This window comes from Anser cygnoides, chromosome 16 (genome assembly GCF_040182565.1).
Source record: "Anser cygnoides isolate HZ-2024a breed goose chromosome 16, Taihu_goose_T2T_genome, whole genome shotgun sequence".
Taxonomy (NCBI): domain Eukaryota; kingdom Metazoa; phylum Chordata; class Aves; order Anseriformes; family Anatidae; genus Anser; species Anser cygnoides.
The window spans coordinates 9,171,788-9,187,251 of record NC_089888.1 but is presented as its reverse complement, the minus strand read 5'-3'; the positions used below and the strand labels follow the sequence as shown (position 1 = coordinate 9,187,251).

At 36.5% G+C, this 15,464-nt stretch overlaps 1 protein-coding gene across 12 annotated transcripts in view; it reads left to right on the top strand.

Moving 5' to 3' along the window:
- STAU1 (staufen double-stranded RNA binding protein 1) overlaps nt 1-15,464 on the top strand; it is a 30,587-nt gene that overhangs the window by 6,137 nt on the left and 8,986 nt on the right. For 8 of the 12 annotated variants that reach the window (XM_048072496.2, XM_048072492.2, XM_048072498.2 and 5 more), the window contains 6 exons: nt 3,971-4,247; nt 4,460-4,584; nt 6,338-6,494; nt 7,914-8,052; nt 8,778-8,943; nt 14,251-14,349. In XM_048072496.2, the coding sequence (XP_047928453.1) occupies nt 4,055-4,247; nt 4,460-4,584; nt 6,338-6,494; nt 7,914-8,052; nt 8,778-8,943; nt 14,251-14,349 (879 nt within the window). In that variant the 5' untranslated portion in view covers nt 3,971-4,054. The remainder of the gene's footprint in view (nt 1-3,970; nt 4,248-4,459; nt 4,585-6,337; nt 6,495-7,913; nt 8,053-8,777; nt 8,944-14,250; nt 14,350-15,464) is intronic. The other 4 variants (XM_048072500.2, XM_048072499.2, XM_048072504.2 and 1 more) reach the window with 1 other exon arrangement.

Sequence of the window (15,464 nt, the reverse complement as noted above, 5' to 3'; positions counted from 1 at the left end):
AATCATGATGTGATGATGATGTACCAATTGTTGTAGAAACATTCACTTAATACGGATAAGTTAAGAATGATACGTTAATTGGAAACAGTTTTATTGTTATTTGCAATTTAGCTGTCTCCCTGATAGTAAATTTCTGTTCAGCTGTGGAAAACGAGTGGCACGCTGAGCTATCCAACTAATTGAATGTCATGGGGATAAACCCTGAATCCTGGTGTGCTCTGCAGGTTTCAGATTTCTATTCCAAGTAAAGATTTAGATTTTTTGATTCCTTAAAATTGCTTTTCTGTTAGGCATTGCTTTGTTCCTTCACCTTTAGAAACAGTCATGGCAAGGAGCGCTCACGTGATACTGCTGGGTATAATTTTTTCTTCATTGTTAAATGAATAGTTCCAGAGGCCAAGTATTTGTACAGTAATTTTGGTCATCAAATCATGGTTACGCTTGTGATTGCAAAGCATTTGGCAAAGAAGGGCGGGTGGGACTGCTGCCATCTTATGGGTGCATAAGGTAAGCTGTGCTTAAACTCATGGCACTTGACTTCTTGTGAGGTTGGAATCCTTTTGGATTCCCAGAAGGTATGTGAAGGCTGAACTCTTCCAGTTTCTTGACTTAAAAGGCTGGAAGAGGGTGTGTGGTGAATTCCACCGAGGTGTGCTTCAAAGGCTTTCCTAGGCCTTCAACAGTCCATTTAAATGTGACTGAGCAGCCAGACTGTCAAAGAAGCTGGGCAATTGGTTTCCACGCGGAGAATAATAAGCATGTTGGGCACTACGGACATGTCTGCAGTGATTTTTTTTGCCTGGTTATGGAATGTGAACAGCTGAAGTCTATTCGCAATTGGATGGGTTTCCAAAACCTTACTGTTTCAAGCGCTAGGACGTGAGTTCAAGTCTCCGTAGATTTTGCGAGTAACAGCTGAATTTTCTGTCCTTAATGTTATTCTGACCAGAGCTGTTTGAAGAAAAGCTTTTTCAGACTGAACTCTGATGATTATAACTCTTGATGGAGTGAGATCGGAGTAGAAAACAGTCTGAGGTGTCCTCAGCTGAGGTTCTGTAGTATTCTGCAGTAAATATAGAAAGTGAACTAATAATATCCTTGACAGGGACTTTCTTGGAATACAAAAAATAGGGATCAGTGTAACGGTTTGACTAGTATCATGGGAGTAAAAGAGGATGAAGGCAAGAATAATACATATAAGTCAACTTAAAATACTTCGTTACTAATGTTTTAAAAGCTGAACCACTCATTATATTGAGTAATTTGGATTTTGCTCTGAAGCCCTTATTGACATCCTTGAAACAGTTGCTGTGAGTAGACATTGGTGGCTATAAAATGTCTTGGTTGTTCTGGGGATATACAGATAAAATTCAGTTTGTGCTCTGCAGTAGTAGTAGTTTCCATTGTGTCCAGGAGGCTGGCTTGTAGCAGAATGGTGATGTAAAGTATCCTGTACTGAGCTGGTTTTGGAATGAGGAGTTATGGTTTTATGCAATTTTTAACCACTATCTAGGGCTTATACAATTGCTGTATGAAACTACAGAGTGAGTTTTGAGAAAAGGAAAAATAAGGGGTGGGCTTTTTAGTACACCTCAAAAATATTGGAAAATTGAATACAATATAGAAAGAAACTAATTTGTAATGGTGACAATGAAAATTGAAATGCAAATTGTAAATAGAAAGTACTCAATAAGAGTAAAATGGCTGTAGATTTTAAATATCCAGTGATGCTCTGCTTGAATTCAGGAGACCTTTGCATATTTCTAGACAGGAATGGATTTGATGAGATGCTTCTTCAGTGGAGCTTTGCTATTGAAGGTATACTGTCCTTCTCTGCATTGTATGACGGTTAACTAGCAAACCACTTTAATGTATGTATCTTGGTGTTGAAATTCCATGTTCCCTATAACCAGTTGATTGCAAATAAGGGCAGAATAGTGCATTGCTTTAAAAATGAAGCACTTCTAGGCAGAGTTCTCTTTGAATAATTTTAGACTTCCATTCCAGCGTGATCTGAAAGATCCTAACATTACTGACTTCAAAACCAAAAGTTTTGGTGTCCTCTTCTCAAAATGTGTGGATTACAAATTGTTGGACTTGATTGCCTTTGAAGGGCTTTGAACTTCCATAGGAAGGGAGAACTGGCTTTTTTTTTTTTTATTGCACTACAAGACTGCATATTCTTTTCTTGTTAATTATTGTTATATATCTGAAAAATTTCAGTGTTTCTAGTTATGCTCCTGGGAATGAAACTTTGCTATTGCAAAATTATTATCCTGGAGCCTTAGTCTACATACTTTTCATCTTTCTCTTTGAGCTTTCTGGAGCTCCTTCAGACAGGAGTCCCTAATAGGCATTCTACAGTTACAATGTACCTAATGCATGACTTCTGCAAATTTAATAGTCAAATATAAAATTCGCTTTGCGTGTAATCAACATATAGATCTGGTGAACTAATGAGCTCTTCTGAACTAATTTCCCTCTCCAGTGAAAAACAAAGCTATCCAACCAGTAGTATGGTAAGCCTGATGTGTTTATGATAGTTCTTCAAAGTCAAAATATTCCAGATAGTAGATGGGTGTGCGTGTTGTTTTCCAGTAGCTTTTTTCCTCTTATCACATGAAATCTTTGTATCCGTGAGTGTGTTACCCTAAGTTCTCCTCTTGGAACTGTTCTGTCAGTAGCTAGCTAAAAGCTTCGCTCTGACTCATTGGCACTCCTCTTACATTTGGAAGTCCATTCACAGGTTCAGAATTTGAAGCTTACGGAGCACTTGCGGAGTTGTGTTGCTACTAATAGCTCCCTGGTGGTATCTGGAGTGATGATTTCACTTGTAACCTTCATCTGTAAATTAGGACAGAATAAAACTTTGGTGCCCTAATAATTCAATGGTGGGACCAATGGGTGCATACATGTGTGTGTGTTTGTGTGTAAAACCTATGTACTTGGCTGTAAAATTTACTTTGAACAAACAGACTTGATATGTGGGTCGTAAGCAGATACGGACAGCTGAGCTCTGGCAGCAATGATATCCTTCAAACTGGCAACCTGTTAGTGTATATTTAGGTTTAACTGTCTGAGCATGAAGATAATGTTGCATCCATGTGTAAGAAAAAATCTAACACTAATTTGTCAGTGGAGGAAGGACCTATCACAATACTTCACCACGCCTGCTGCCAGTTCATTGCTTGGAGGTGTTTTTTCTTAAATTAACATCGTTGCCTACGAACACTTTCAACCCTTGTTTACGGGACTGTAAGGCCAAATAGCTCTCAACTGATGGCCTGAAGTATCACTGAGACACCTTATGACTCAAGTAGAAGTACCCTTCAAAATGCATGTCACTTAACAAGTTTATAAACTCTTATACCTTCTTTTTTCCTTCAGTAGCGACTTTGGCACTCTCTGCTAGACACCAGTTGTGTTCTCCTCTTAAATGGTTAGATGTTCTCTTTAGTGAGCCTGGAGGGGGAAAAAAAAGTGATTATAATAGGGTGCATGCTCTGAAGAATTGCTCTGTAAATAATACATTTGTTGCTTGCCTTTCCAAGTTAAGAACCTGAAATGGTAAAATGCGTGAAGTGTAAGCTGGTCAGGAAAGTTGCTCTACAGTTAGTGTATAAGCAGTGACTATCAGTTTCAGTAACAGGATTGCTTTGTAAGTTGACTCAGTGATAGAGCAGACAGGTAGCTCATCTTAAGTGAGCAAGCATAATTAAGGCTTTTATGCTACTCTTTCACAAACTAAAACAACATGGAACTGAAATGACAGAGCTTAGAGATTGAAATGTGCTATTAAAACTGTATGTCTAAGTGACTCACTGCATAGAAAATGGAAACAAGGCCTGCGTAATTGAATGCTTTTTCCCCTTTTCCCCTTTTTTGCTAATTGAGAAATAATTTTTAATAGATTGTTACTTAAAGAATGCTAAACATTCAATGTAATCTTTTTTTCATCTTTACATTTTAGGTCAGCAATTCGGTTCCATCATACTGAGTTCGCCTGCATTCAAAGCTGTTTACCTACAGTAATTTTCTCTGGTTGGAAGTGAACATGTCTCAAGTTCAAATTCAGAATCCTTCTACTGCCCTTGCAGGGAGCCAAATATTGAATAAGAACCCGTCTCTTTCACAGCCATTGAGTATTCCTTCTACTACTAGTTCTTTGCCCTCTGAAAATGCAGGTAGACCTATCCAAAATTCTGCTTTACCCTCTGCATCTGTTACATCCACCAATGCAGCTGCAGGTAAGATTGAGCGTCTGTTAATAAATGTATGTATTCTAGATGTCTTGGGCCTATAAATATTTTAAAAGTAGTATATATCCAGCTATAGTAGCTTGTAATGTGAACTCTGTATTGCAGACACCTAGATGTTAGGACAATGTGGGATTTTTATTTAAAATGGTAGTAGTGTTCATTGTTACCTCTTCATTTGTCTGTTTTCTGTAATCTTTCAGCTCCTTCTAACATGGCAAACCCCAAAGAGAAAACCCCAATGTGTCTTGTGAATGAGTTAGCCCGTTTCAACAAGATTCAGCCTGAATATAAGCTTCTGAGTGAGCAAGGTCCAGCTCATTCTAAGGTAAACATTCATATAAGTTTGTTGTTTCTATTGTTCACGCTCTTTCACTTTTTTAGTGGAAAGGCAAAGTATGTGCTTTTGGTGCAAGATAATACAGAATAATAGAGAGGAATGGGAAGCTCATCAAAATGCCAGTGATAAGGGAGTGTGAAGCTGTAATATGTGCTAAAAGGTTGGTTTCCCAAAGTATATTATGGCTGAACTTATCTCTTACCTAAAACTACTTAGTTTTTTTGAAGAGTTATTTGATGGCTCCATTATGAGGTGCTTGGGTTTGATTTCCGTTGAGTCAAGCAAGGTTTGCCCCTTGCAGCCTTTGCTCAGAAATTTTGTAGTAAGTATGAGCTTTCATGATCTGTTTCTGGTATGAAGTTAAACCTGTGTTCTGCATCTTGCCTTCAAATTTTCTGTGTTCTTCCTGTAGTGCATTTTAATATTTGGAAGTAAATCCCACAAATTTTAAAAGATCAAAATAGTTTCTTAGTCCAAATTATCCTTTGAGTTGCAGGAAGTTTTATGGCAACTAGTTTTCTGCAGGAAAAATACTATATAATGAGTTGTAGTGCTTTTGTGTCTATGTAGTTATGTAATTTAGCGAACAGATCTTTAGTCCTTCACGGTGGGAATCATCAAAATGCCTAAGATAAACCACCATGTGTTGTTCATCACATAGCGTTGTGTATCTCTTATAGTTTGCTAAAATCTCAGTAATATATAATTTGTGTAGTGTTCTGTTTGTGTGCAGAGAGATAACTTCTCAGGAATACGGCAAATATATAAGCAATTTGTGTTATTTCAAAAAATACTGAAAATGTGAGCTTTAGCATTATTTACCTTTTTAATACTCATTGGAGGTCTCTGTTGTATGAGTACTGAGGTCAAGGCATATAAGGAAAAACAGCCTGGGATATCCTAATTTGACATCCTCTCCTTAAAGTGTTTCCTGGAACAGTGCGAGTGTTGTATGTTAGAGGAATTGCCTTCGAAATGAATAATACTAAGAACTAAAATGTTTTATCCGTAATGTGTGTAATGGCAGCTTCAATGTGCAAAGCTGGCAAGGTCTGCATTTACAAAAGGTATTGGAATAATATTCAGAGCATCTGTTCACTTGCATTTTCATTCTGATTGAAATTAAACTTCATTTAATTACCAGGGAGACTTTAGCTTTCTGTTGTCTGATTAATTTGTGAAAATTTAGGGCAATATATATCCTTCCTTATCCCACATACTTAAAAAGAAGCGCCATGGAGCTTTGCTCTATAATCGGACAGGCTTGCACTCACCTGGGGGCATGTAGGCGGTTTTATGGTGCAGTGTGAGCTTACCTTTCTTTAAACTACTGGAAAATATAGTTTAAAAAAGTGCTAAAGCAACAAGCTGTTATGGAATAACAGTCCGATTTTCAAGGCAGCTGTTCAGAGTAATGTTGGCATACCAGCTATCCATGCAGTGGTCACCTCTGTGCACGTTGCCTCTTCTGTTTTATAGCCTATATGATCTCCTGCAACATGCAGGATAGTGCTGGCTACAATTTTTGAGAAATTCGTAGTTGACTAATCAGGAGTATCCTGTAGATGTCCCAAGTGTTTAAAATCTGGAGTTGACATAGTAGTTAAGAAAAGTGTTGGTTACTATCTTTTTGAGTTTTGCATCACTAAAGACTCACTGTTCAATGACATGCTCTAATAAATAATGTGAATTCTGAACCCACTTGTAATAAAAAATTTGTTTTGTATTTCTCTATTTTGAGGTGTTTACAGTGCAGCTGACTCTCGGGGACCAGCACTGGGAAGCTGAAGGAACTAGTATTAAAAAAGCGCAACATGCGGCAGCTGCCAAAGCATTGGAAGGGACAAAATTCCCTAAACCTACAGCTCGTCCATCTCGTAGCGAAGGCAAGAATCCAGGTATATACCTCAACAAGCTGATTTTAAAAAACAACACAAAAAGCACGTATGCAATACACCTTTCTTTCGGCATGTATGTTAAAGTTTCATAAGGATGAATAAAAATCGTGATACTGAAATTATCTTTTGCTTATTTAAAAATAACAATATCTGGGTTTTGTAGAAAGTCATCTGGTGTTAATCTTTGATCATAATTTTTTGCATAGGCAGATGAATATGTTCAGTGATTCTTACAGAGTAATTCAGAATTTTTACGATAAAGATTTCTTTGGAAATTTAGGTTAAAAAACCAAAAACTAAATTTGTGTTGAGCAATTGGATCTGAACTTTGGAAGGTGCATCATTGCACTTCTTTAAAGAGAAGTAGAAGTTGAGTTGTATAAAAGCATTTAAGTTGTGGTTATTTTTAGGCAACTTCTTAGTTTAGTAAGATTGCTTTTAGAATGTATTTAAAATGTAAAATTAAGTATGAAGTAGCTTCACATCTCAGCTGCACATGCGATAGTTTTGCATGTTCCCTGTGTCACCTGAATTGAGAGCTATTAGGATACCATTATTTCATTCAGCAAAGGGTAAAACCTATCTTTAATACCAGTTGTATTCTGATATCACTTGAATTCATTCTTTAGAAACGTTCTGTACAGTGAACGGGGGAAATATTAGAAACTAGCAATTACCTATTTTTTTCCTGTGAATATGCTCCGTAATTTCACTTTATTTTGGCAATTGCCTTATATCAAAACACTATTGTACTAGAGTACACGCTGATTTTTGAGCTAGTGAGGCTTGTGATAGGAAAAAAATGACCATTTATGTGACTGTTCTTTATCAAATGAGAATAGTCAGTGAGTCAATTTCTCATCTACGTGAAGTCTACATTGAGAAAAATGTTTAGAGCCCTCAGCAGCAATATACCTTCCTTGTCATAAGGCAAACTGCAATTTGAAAGTGAAGTCATAAAGATCCCTTTTAGTCATTGAGTACAGAGAGAAACATTTGATCATTATCAGTAAACAACAGAAGCAGAAGATATGTAGCATGTCTGTTAATTTAAAAGGATTTTTTTAAGAAAAATACATTCGTTCTGCACACCACATTGTGAAATACGCTGTAAAAATAAATAAAACAGTACCTTCACAAAGGTTTACCAGAAAAATAGTTACAAACATACTATTAAAAAAAGTTACACTTTTGTGACAAATCCTGTTACAAAATTGTTGTAGGCTGCCAACTTAATATGCATCTCACACACTTAATTTCTTCGTTTTCATTGGTATTCATATTCAGAACACATTTGTTTAAGAGTATTGCACATGGCAAAATGTAGCCTCCTTTTTCAGTGCTTGGAGACAGGATGAGAGTTTATATTGCTTCAGTCTCGTGTGACAGCCGGACAACTCTTTGTTCCTTTTCATTTAGACAGTGTAACCCCCACAGTGGAGTTGAATGCACTTTGCATGAAGCTGGGAAAGAAACCTATGTACAAACCTATTGATCCTTATACAGGGATGAGATCCACTTACAACTATACTATGAGAGGTGGTACTTATCCTCCACGGTACGTATTGTTTAATGGTTTGGTTTTACAGCCCCAAATCTTTGAAATTCCACTTTCTTTTTTGATGCTATCTTCTGAAAACTACCAAAAATGCAACGTCCCTTAAGCTTGAAGTTCAGCTAGTTTGGGGCAAAAAGGTTTTGATCAGTACACCCCATGCATAGCTGCATTTTTTTTTTATGGTGGTTCTTCTGGGGGAAGAGGAAGGAGAAGAAGGAATTGAACCCAATGATGAAGTGTTTTGAAGGGCACTTCAAAACCTGGAAAAAGGCTGGATATATCCAGCTTCACAAAGTGAACAGCTAAATATTTCTTGTGTTTCCTTTCTGTGTAAAAACAAATAGTGAGGAAAACAGCTTGATGCTTTTTCTAAAACTGACTATTTAAATTTCAGCTTCAGTTTAAACAAAGTTATCAGCATTGGAATCAAGAATTCCAAACTTGCTGGACTGCCAAGTTTGTCAAAGCATATATTGTCTTTCACTGTTCCAGTTGGTTAGAAATGTTTTCATATTTTAAAAACAAGAAATGCTGATACTCTGTTTCAGAGAGATTTCCCTAAGATCTTTTAGACCTTGAATGAAAATCTGTCTTTTTAATACTATTGCTTCATGCTGAGTGGTATTTCCTGATACCCAAGAGCTTCATCCATGCATAACTTACGTTTCTGATTGTTTACTTTTGCAAGCAAAATTATTTACTTATTTAAATCTCTCTCTTCGTAGGTACTTTTACCCATTTCCTGTTGGGCCTTTGCTTTATCAAGTTGAGCTTTCAATCGGAGGGCAGCAGTTTCATGGGAAAGGAAGAACAAGACAAGCTGCTAAGCATGATGCAGCTGCTAAAGCACTGAAAGTTCTGCAGAATGAGCCCTTACCTGAGAAACCAGAGGTGGGAATTAATCTGAGTGTTCTAAGCATAAATTGCTAAGATAAACTGAGATATTGTTGTAGATTTTATTTTTTTTCCAAATTGAGAGGAAGATGATAGTTGTGAAATTTAATTCTATGTGGTAGTGTTGATCTACTTGTGTCACTAGAAACAATTTAAATAATAATTTTCTGTGGAACTAGAATTTTCCCAAATGAAGTTATATTAATTCTTTTGCTGTCGTATATTTCCACAGCAATGCTATAGACTTCTGTCAGATATGAGCACTGGAAACATAGATAGGAACTAATGTCTTATCAGGTACAGATAATATGCAAACTTCTGAAGAAGTGTCTAAACAGGGTACTTACATTCCAGCACAGGCAAAGATCAGGGTTTGCTTCCTGGGCAAAATTCCCCTGTGATCTTGGAAAGAACAGCAGGGCAGAAAGTTCATGGAAGTAGTAAACTCATGCACACTTTTTTATATGAATAATATGTAAACGTGAATAATAAGAAACAAACTTGTATCCCTCCATATGTTTATGGTTGCCCAGCACTTCCCATTCCAAAGACCCTTGTTTTTTTTTATTTTATTTATTTATTTATTTATTTATTTTTTTTAAGTTGCTTAGGCAGGAAGTCTCATTGTGTGCACATGAGCTCCTGGGGTTGAGTTGACTGCATGCACCCCCTTTATATGTGCTGACTGACTACTCCTACTACAGACTCCTACAAAGTGTGTATTTAGTCTTGCCTGAGTTACAAGGCCTTGGTTTTAAAACCAGGGAGTAGAGGCTAGGACTAATAACTTAGAGTCTGGGGAGTGTAAGAACTTTTAGTTACATAGTCTGGCTATGTGCTGAAAAAGAAGTAAAACAAAGAATTTGGCAAAAGGAAAAAAAATAAAAATGGGAACTACCAGGAATGACAGAGCAAGAGAGCTAAGGAAACGTGTGGGGAAGCAAACGGACATTGAGTTAAAAATTAGTGTTAGAGAGAGCATTGCCCAGATAATTAGGGAAAAATACCGCGTTTGATAGTTCAGGGAAGAGGCCTAGGAGGCACTGATGGTAGTGTTTCAGGTAAGAGAGTTCTAGAAGAATGTAAATTAGTGAATAATGGAGGCTACTAACAAGGGAGTCAAGGGATTACAAAAGCTTGTAATCAGGGAAGACAGCGACTCTGGGAACAGAAGCTGACAGAGTTGAGATCGTTTTTGCACTGAAATCAAAAATGGTAATAGGTAGAGTGTGGTCAGGGACAAGCAGGAGGTCTTCAAGCAGAAGAGATCATACAGGGCAGGGGGATATTTCCTTTCAATGCAGGGAAGCCCTAAATTTCTGGCTATTGTCATCCTATGTCACTGATGCATAATAGCCTCTTTTTGTGTTCATTGTCCTGAAAGATTGTCCTACTGTCATCAGCTGCTTTTCCACCTTAGCTAGTCGAAGTCTGTGTACTGGACCAGAGGAGTCCAACTCTAGAGAAAATCATAGGATCACACATAACTTGAGTTCTTTTCTGTTCACTTCAGAAATGCCTATGTGCAAGTGGCTTTTGAATATTTGTAGAGTTGTGTTTAAAGTTGAGTAATGTGAGGTCATCAGAGCAAACGCTGTAATTGTCTTTATATGACTGTGTATCCTTTTCTATAGGATGTCTCATTCATTGTAAATGGTGTGAATCAAGAGGTTAGGAAAGTAAACCTAGAGGGTATCTCTTCTTTTTATTGGTTTTAAGGACATGACAAGGGAAATGCTGTTGTCAGCGATGCAAAAGATTGCAAGAAGGGAGAACTGTTTTGTGAATAAACCAGTTGTAACCTCCCTTCTGTTTTGGCCCTTCTGTACATATGCTGGACAAGTCAGTTTAGGTGAACTTTCACAAGAAACATGCATTTGTCATTTTCTTAATTTATGCTTGACTTGTCTACAAAGTGAACAGTGAGAAATACAGCTATGCTTAAGGAGAGCAATCCTTTGAACACAGAGTGCTGGATTATAGCAAACACTCCAATTAGGTCTTAATTTCAAATGTGGTAATCAAATACTAGGTTCATTAATATTTGTGGTTCTGAACTATTATGGTTTTAGGAGTGTCTGCGGGAATTACTGTCTTTGTAACAGTTTTTTGCACTAGACAAGATGAAGATGAAATAAGGAAGATTTTACCACTAAGTGAGCACTCTTAGTTTTTGCATTCAGTGAGGCAAGGTCCTTGAGGGATACGACAGTGTAAGATGTAAGAGATTCTGTCATAGCGTGTATACAATGGAGACAAATGGAGATTTCACAAGCAGACGTAATCCTGATACTTCCTGTCATTTGATGTTGCCAGTAATTTTCCTTTTAAACGCATTTTTGTGTATCCCATTAGTGTGCGCATGTATAAATAAATTGTACAATCTTGAACTCTTGTACTTTTAGCCAGAAAATAATCAATGCTTAAGAAGAAATCATTGAATAAAATGACTAGCCTTTAAGGGTAAGAATAACCATTTCCCATACCTTCTTAGCACAAATCTGGAAGCAAGTGGCAGGGAAAAAAAATTAATAACATTTGCCCTCAACTATACAAATTCCTGTCTGAGCAACTGATCTAATTTTAAGTCATCTCTACTTTGAGCTGGAGGCTGTAGTAGGAAATCTCCAAAGGACTGTTCCACCCTAAATTAGGTCTATGATTGGAGTTAAGACACCCTGCAAGGAGGCAGTACAAGGTTATTTGTGTATTCAGAGACAGAGATGATAAAGCACAGATTTAAAGCTTAGAAAGCAATGGTTTCTAGCACAATGCTTAGACAGAACTTCTAACTTTTTGCATGAAAACAGCAAAACCAGAACTGCTTCTATGCTCTTTTTCCTAATTTATCTGTTCAATATCAGCTGCACTTTATACCCCGTAACATGGAAGAAACTAGACAGCTATGTTGAAATCAATGTGGTTCTCATCAGCAATTCTGCCGGTTTTCATAATTTGCTTATAAGCAGTCTTTGAGGAAGTACTTGTTGAAAGACTTCCTAGAATAGAGGAGACCCCTCGTAAATGTGTACATTGCTTTTGCAATTTATCCAGGAGCTTTTTAATGTATCGCTTTTGTTTCTTTGTGTGACTTTTCATTTGATAGAGATGGATTGAACAATTTGATGTAAGCTAAGTGTAGTAAATGCTTGTTTGTGGTCTCATTCTGATTTAGAGGCATAGATTCCTTGGAGAGGAATGCACACGTGCAAACTACTTTAAAAGCAGACTTTATAGATTATCTGCCTTGAGGTATGCAGCAAGGGGGAGGGGGTGGTTATCTTTGATTTATAAAATAAACTGGTCTAGGACTCAAATAGAGACAAAATAGTAGAATAACTATAGTGTAATATTTTGTTATTAATTTACTTGTTTCTAATATAAACTCTGAAAAGAAAACAGTACCTAATTTACTCATTTTTAATAAAAACATTGGGGAAAGAAAAAGTACCTGTGTTTTAAACCATATGAACGGACCTGAAATAATATGTCAAGAATATACACCATAATGTAGTGGGTAATTGCAAACTATTTGTTATTTTGAAAGGATTTTAAATGCAAAAAGTCTAATCCTATAAAGAGAAGCCCTGCCCTGTCATCTTAAAAAGAAAAAATGTGGGAATTTGAGAAGCTGGAATATATCTAAAATTACAAGGACTGGAAAAATATTTGTAATTAAAGTGATTGTGCTAATATGTTGACAGTAGAGTTAAAGACAGTAAAGATCATTCCTATAGTTGCTGGCAGTAAACTTGCTGTAACACTTAGACCATAATAAAATAAGCCCCGAAGTTCAAATACTTTTCCTGGAATATGATGCTGTTCATTTTCAACCTACCACCTGCATTTGAAATAGGTTTTAGAATATGGTGATCAAGATTTTTGATTCCTAGCTTCAGTCTTAGTTTTGCCAAATTTTACCTGCATTGTGCCTCCTGCTGAGATGTAGTGTGGGGTTCCTGTAGAGTAGGTATCGCCTTGACATTTCTTGTGCACTGTGGTGCACTTCACTCCTTTGGGAGTGGTGCCATCATGTGGTCTTGGTTTTTGCAGACCTGAAGGTTGCTCAATGTACACATCTGGCTCAGAGGTTGAAGACTAGATGTAGTAGTGTTAGCAGAAGTATCAGACGTTATTTTTGTAGGACAGGATGTTGGGGTGTATGTGTTCTGAAACGTTGTGACTCAAACCTGAAATACATGGTCAGTCCATAAGAACAGTGTAAAATCTGATGGGACAGTAGGAAGGCGTGAAAATCACAGATTAATTTTACCCATATTTTGTTCTGAGCTTGGAAGAGGCTGCTTTGAGTAGTGGAAACCAAATGTCCTTCATGTTCTGATCTAACTTGCTAGTAACAGAGATTGGGGATGTTTGCTACCAAAACTAGCTTTAATTGATAAGAGCTCTCTAGCATATTTCTGCTGCTCCAATAAAATATTTAAATCATTTTTGTTACCTGGTTGTTTAACCAGTTTTATGGTGTAATATAATTGGTGTAATTGTTGCTATTCATCTTTATCATAATCTTTCCTATATCACTGCTGGACACTTAGTGTTAAAATTTCTCTGTTGCTGTTACCGTGCCTCTTAGTTCATGTTGATACCAACATCAGTGAAGACATTTTTGGAATCACAATCAAAATTTTACCTGGAGATACGTAGAAGTGCCTGTAGGTAAGCTCCACCTGGCACTGCTGTCCTTCTAGCAGGTGTAAGATGTCAGAAATATACACTATTTGATTTAAGGCAAGTTCCTGATAGTATGTTTTTCAAATGATGAGAAAAATCCGTAGATGAAGAACTTACAAGGGAGCGTGTTGAAAGACAGGACTATGCCAGGGTGTAATGATCCATCCTTTATTGACATTGGTCCCATTCTCAGAATCTTTATTTTTCCTGCCCTTTCTCTTATCTGTTACTGTCTTAGTGCTTTTGGTACAAATGTCCAATCAGCATATGAAAACTGTATTTCATAAAGGTACTTCCATTTGGAAAGCAGTTCATTCAACACTTCAGTTTGGTTTTCTATAAATAGATTTTAAACCCATTGGCCCTTATTCTATTTGTTTTTTCCTGTGATGAGCACATGAAAATATGGAGGTTTGCTAGCTTTTACACATACACCTTAAATGAGCTTCCTAAATTTTAGTTCTGTAGTATGTGTGCTGCACTTATACACATTCACGTAAAATGGCAGTAAAAGTTAAACTACTTACAAATTTGAGAATTCAATAAACTGGTTGGATTAATAAAATTCAATTTAATAGGATCATTATTTTAAATAGAGTATGCTTCTTTTAGGTTAACGGAAAAGAACCAGATGATGAAAATCTCAATAAATCTGAAATAAGCCAAGTTTTTGAGATTGCACTTAAAAGGAACTTGCCTGTGAATTTTGAGGTATGTTTATTTTCCAAGCTCTAGATTTGTTTTTATTAGAATATCAAGGGTACACATTAAGTAGAGTCTTTCTAGATAAGCCAAACAACTGACTTTTAACATGCCTTGTTAGTTGTGAATACACATTTACCTTTGACAGTCGCTCTGATTGTCTCAGAATTTACATGGTTAAGTAAAGAAAGAAAGAAATCCACCTGTTCACAGATTCATGCACTAAAATCATAGCATGAGTGAACAGCTATGCTGTGGTTATCTGTGCAATCTTTTCCAAGTTTTTTGAAACAACAGTATTATAGTAAAGAAACAAAACACAAACCCACATTAAAGATTAGAACATTGAGGTGTGAAGTCCAGGCAGAAAAGTATAACTCACTCTAAAAGAATTTATTTATGGAAGTATTTGCTTACTTAAGCACTGATGTGGACTACCCGCAAGTTGCAGAATCTCATAGACAGGTTTCTTTTCTTGCCATGAGTTGACCTCATGTGCGTCTTACTTTCCTTTCCCTTTGGCCTGGCTGCTTGCTGCCTCTTTGCCCCTCTTTGATCATTTTAGTTACCTTAAATCAATAGCTTCCATAGGACCATCTTTGTTGCATTAAAATCTTAATGTATCATGTTGCCTTCTTGAGCTGGCAGAGTAACATTTCAGTCAACTACATGAATGATTACAGTAAGAAAATGCAATTTTGTGTAACTAAATTGCTTTTAAAACTGTTTTATGAATTTTTATATGAATATTACAATTGTAACAGATTGGCATGAGCATCACTGGTAAAAATATAGTCACACAAAGCCAGTTGTGGGTGGAAGTTCTTAACTCATTTTCAGTTTTTGACTCTGAATATTTTGAAGTACGATTTGTTATGAATGGAGTTAAGACTAAATTTGTAGCAAGTAGCTAACCCTTAGATGTGTCCAGAATTCTTGATTTCTAAACTAAATTGCTGGATCCCAAATAATTGCTTTCTCAGTAACGTTCTATTGCTGTAACATGATGTATTTTGTGAGGTGAATTTATTTGTGTGGAAGTACATGTTGATGAAATAGACCAATCATTTTTATATTGAAGGAGTAAATCAATAAATAAGATGGGTTAATGACTATAATATGTT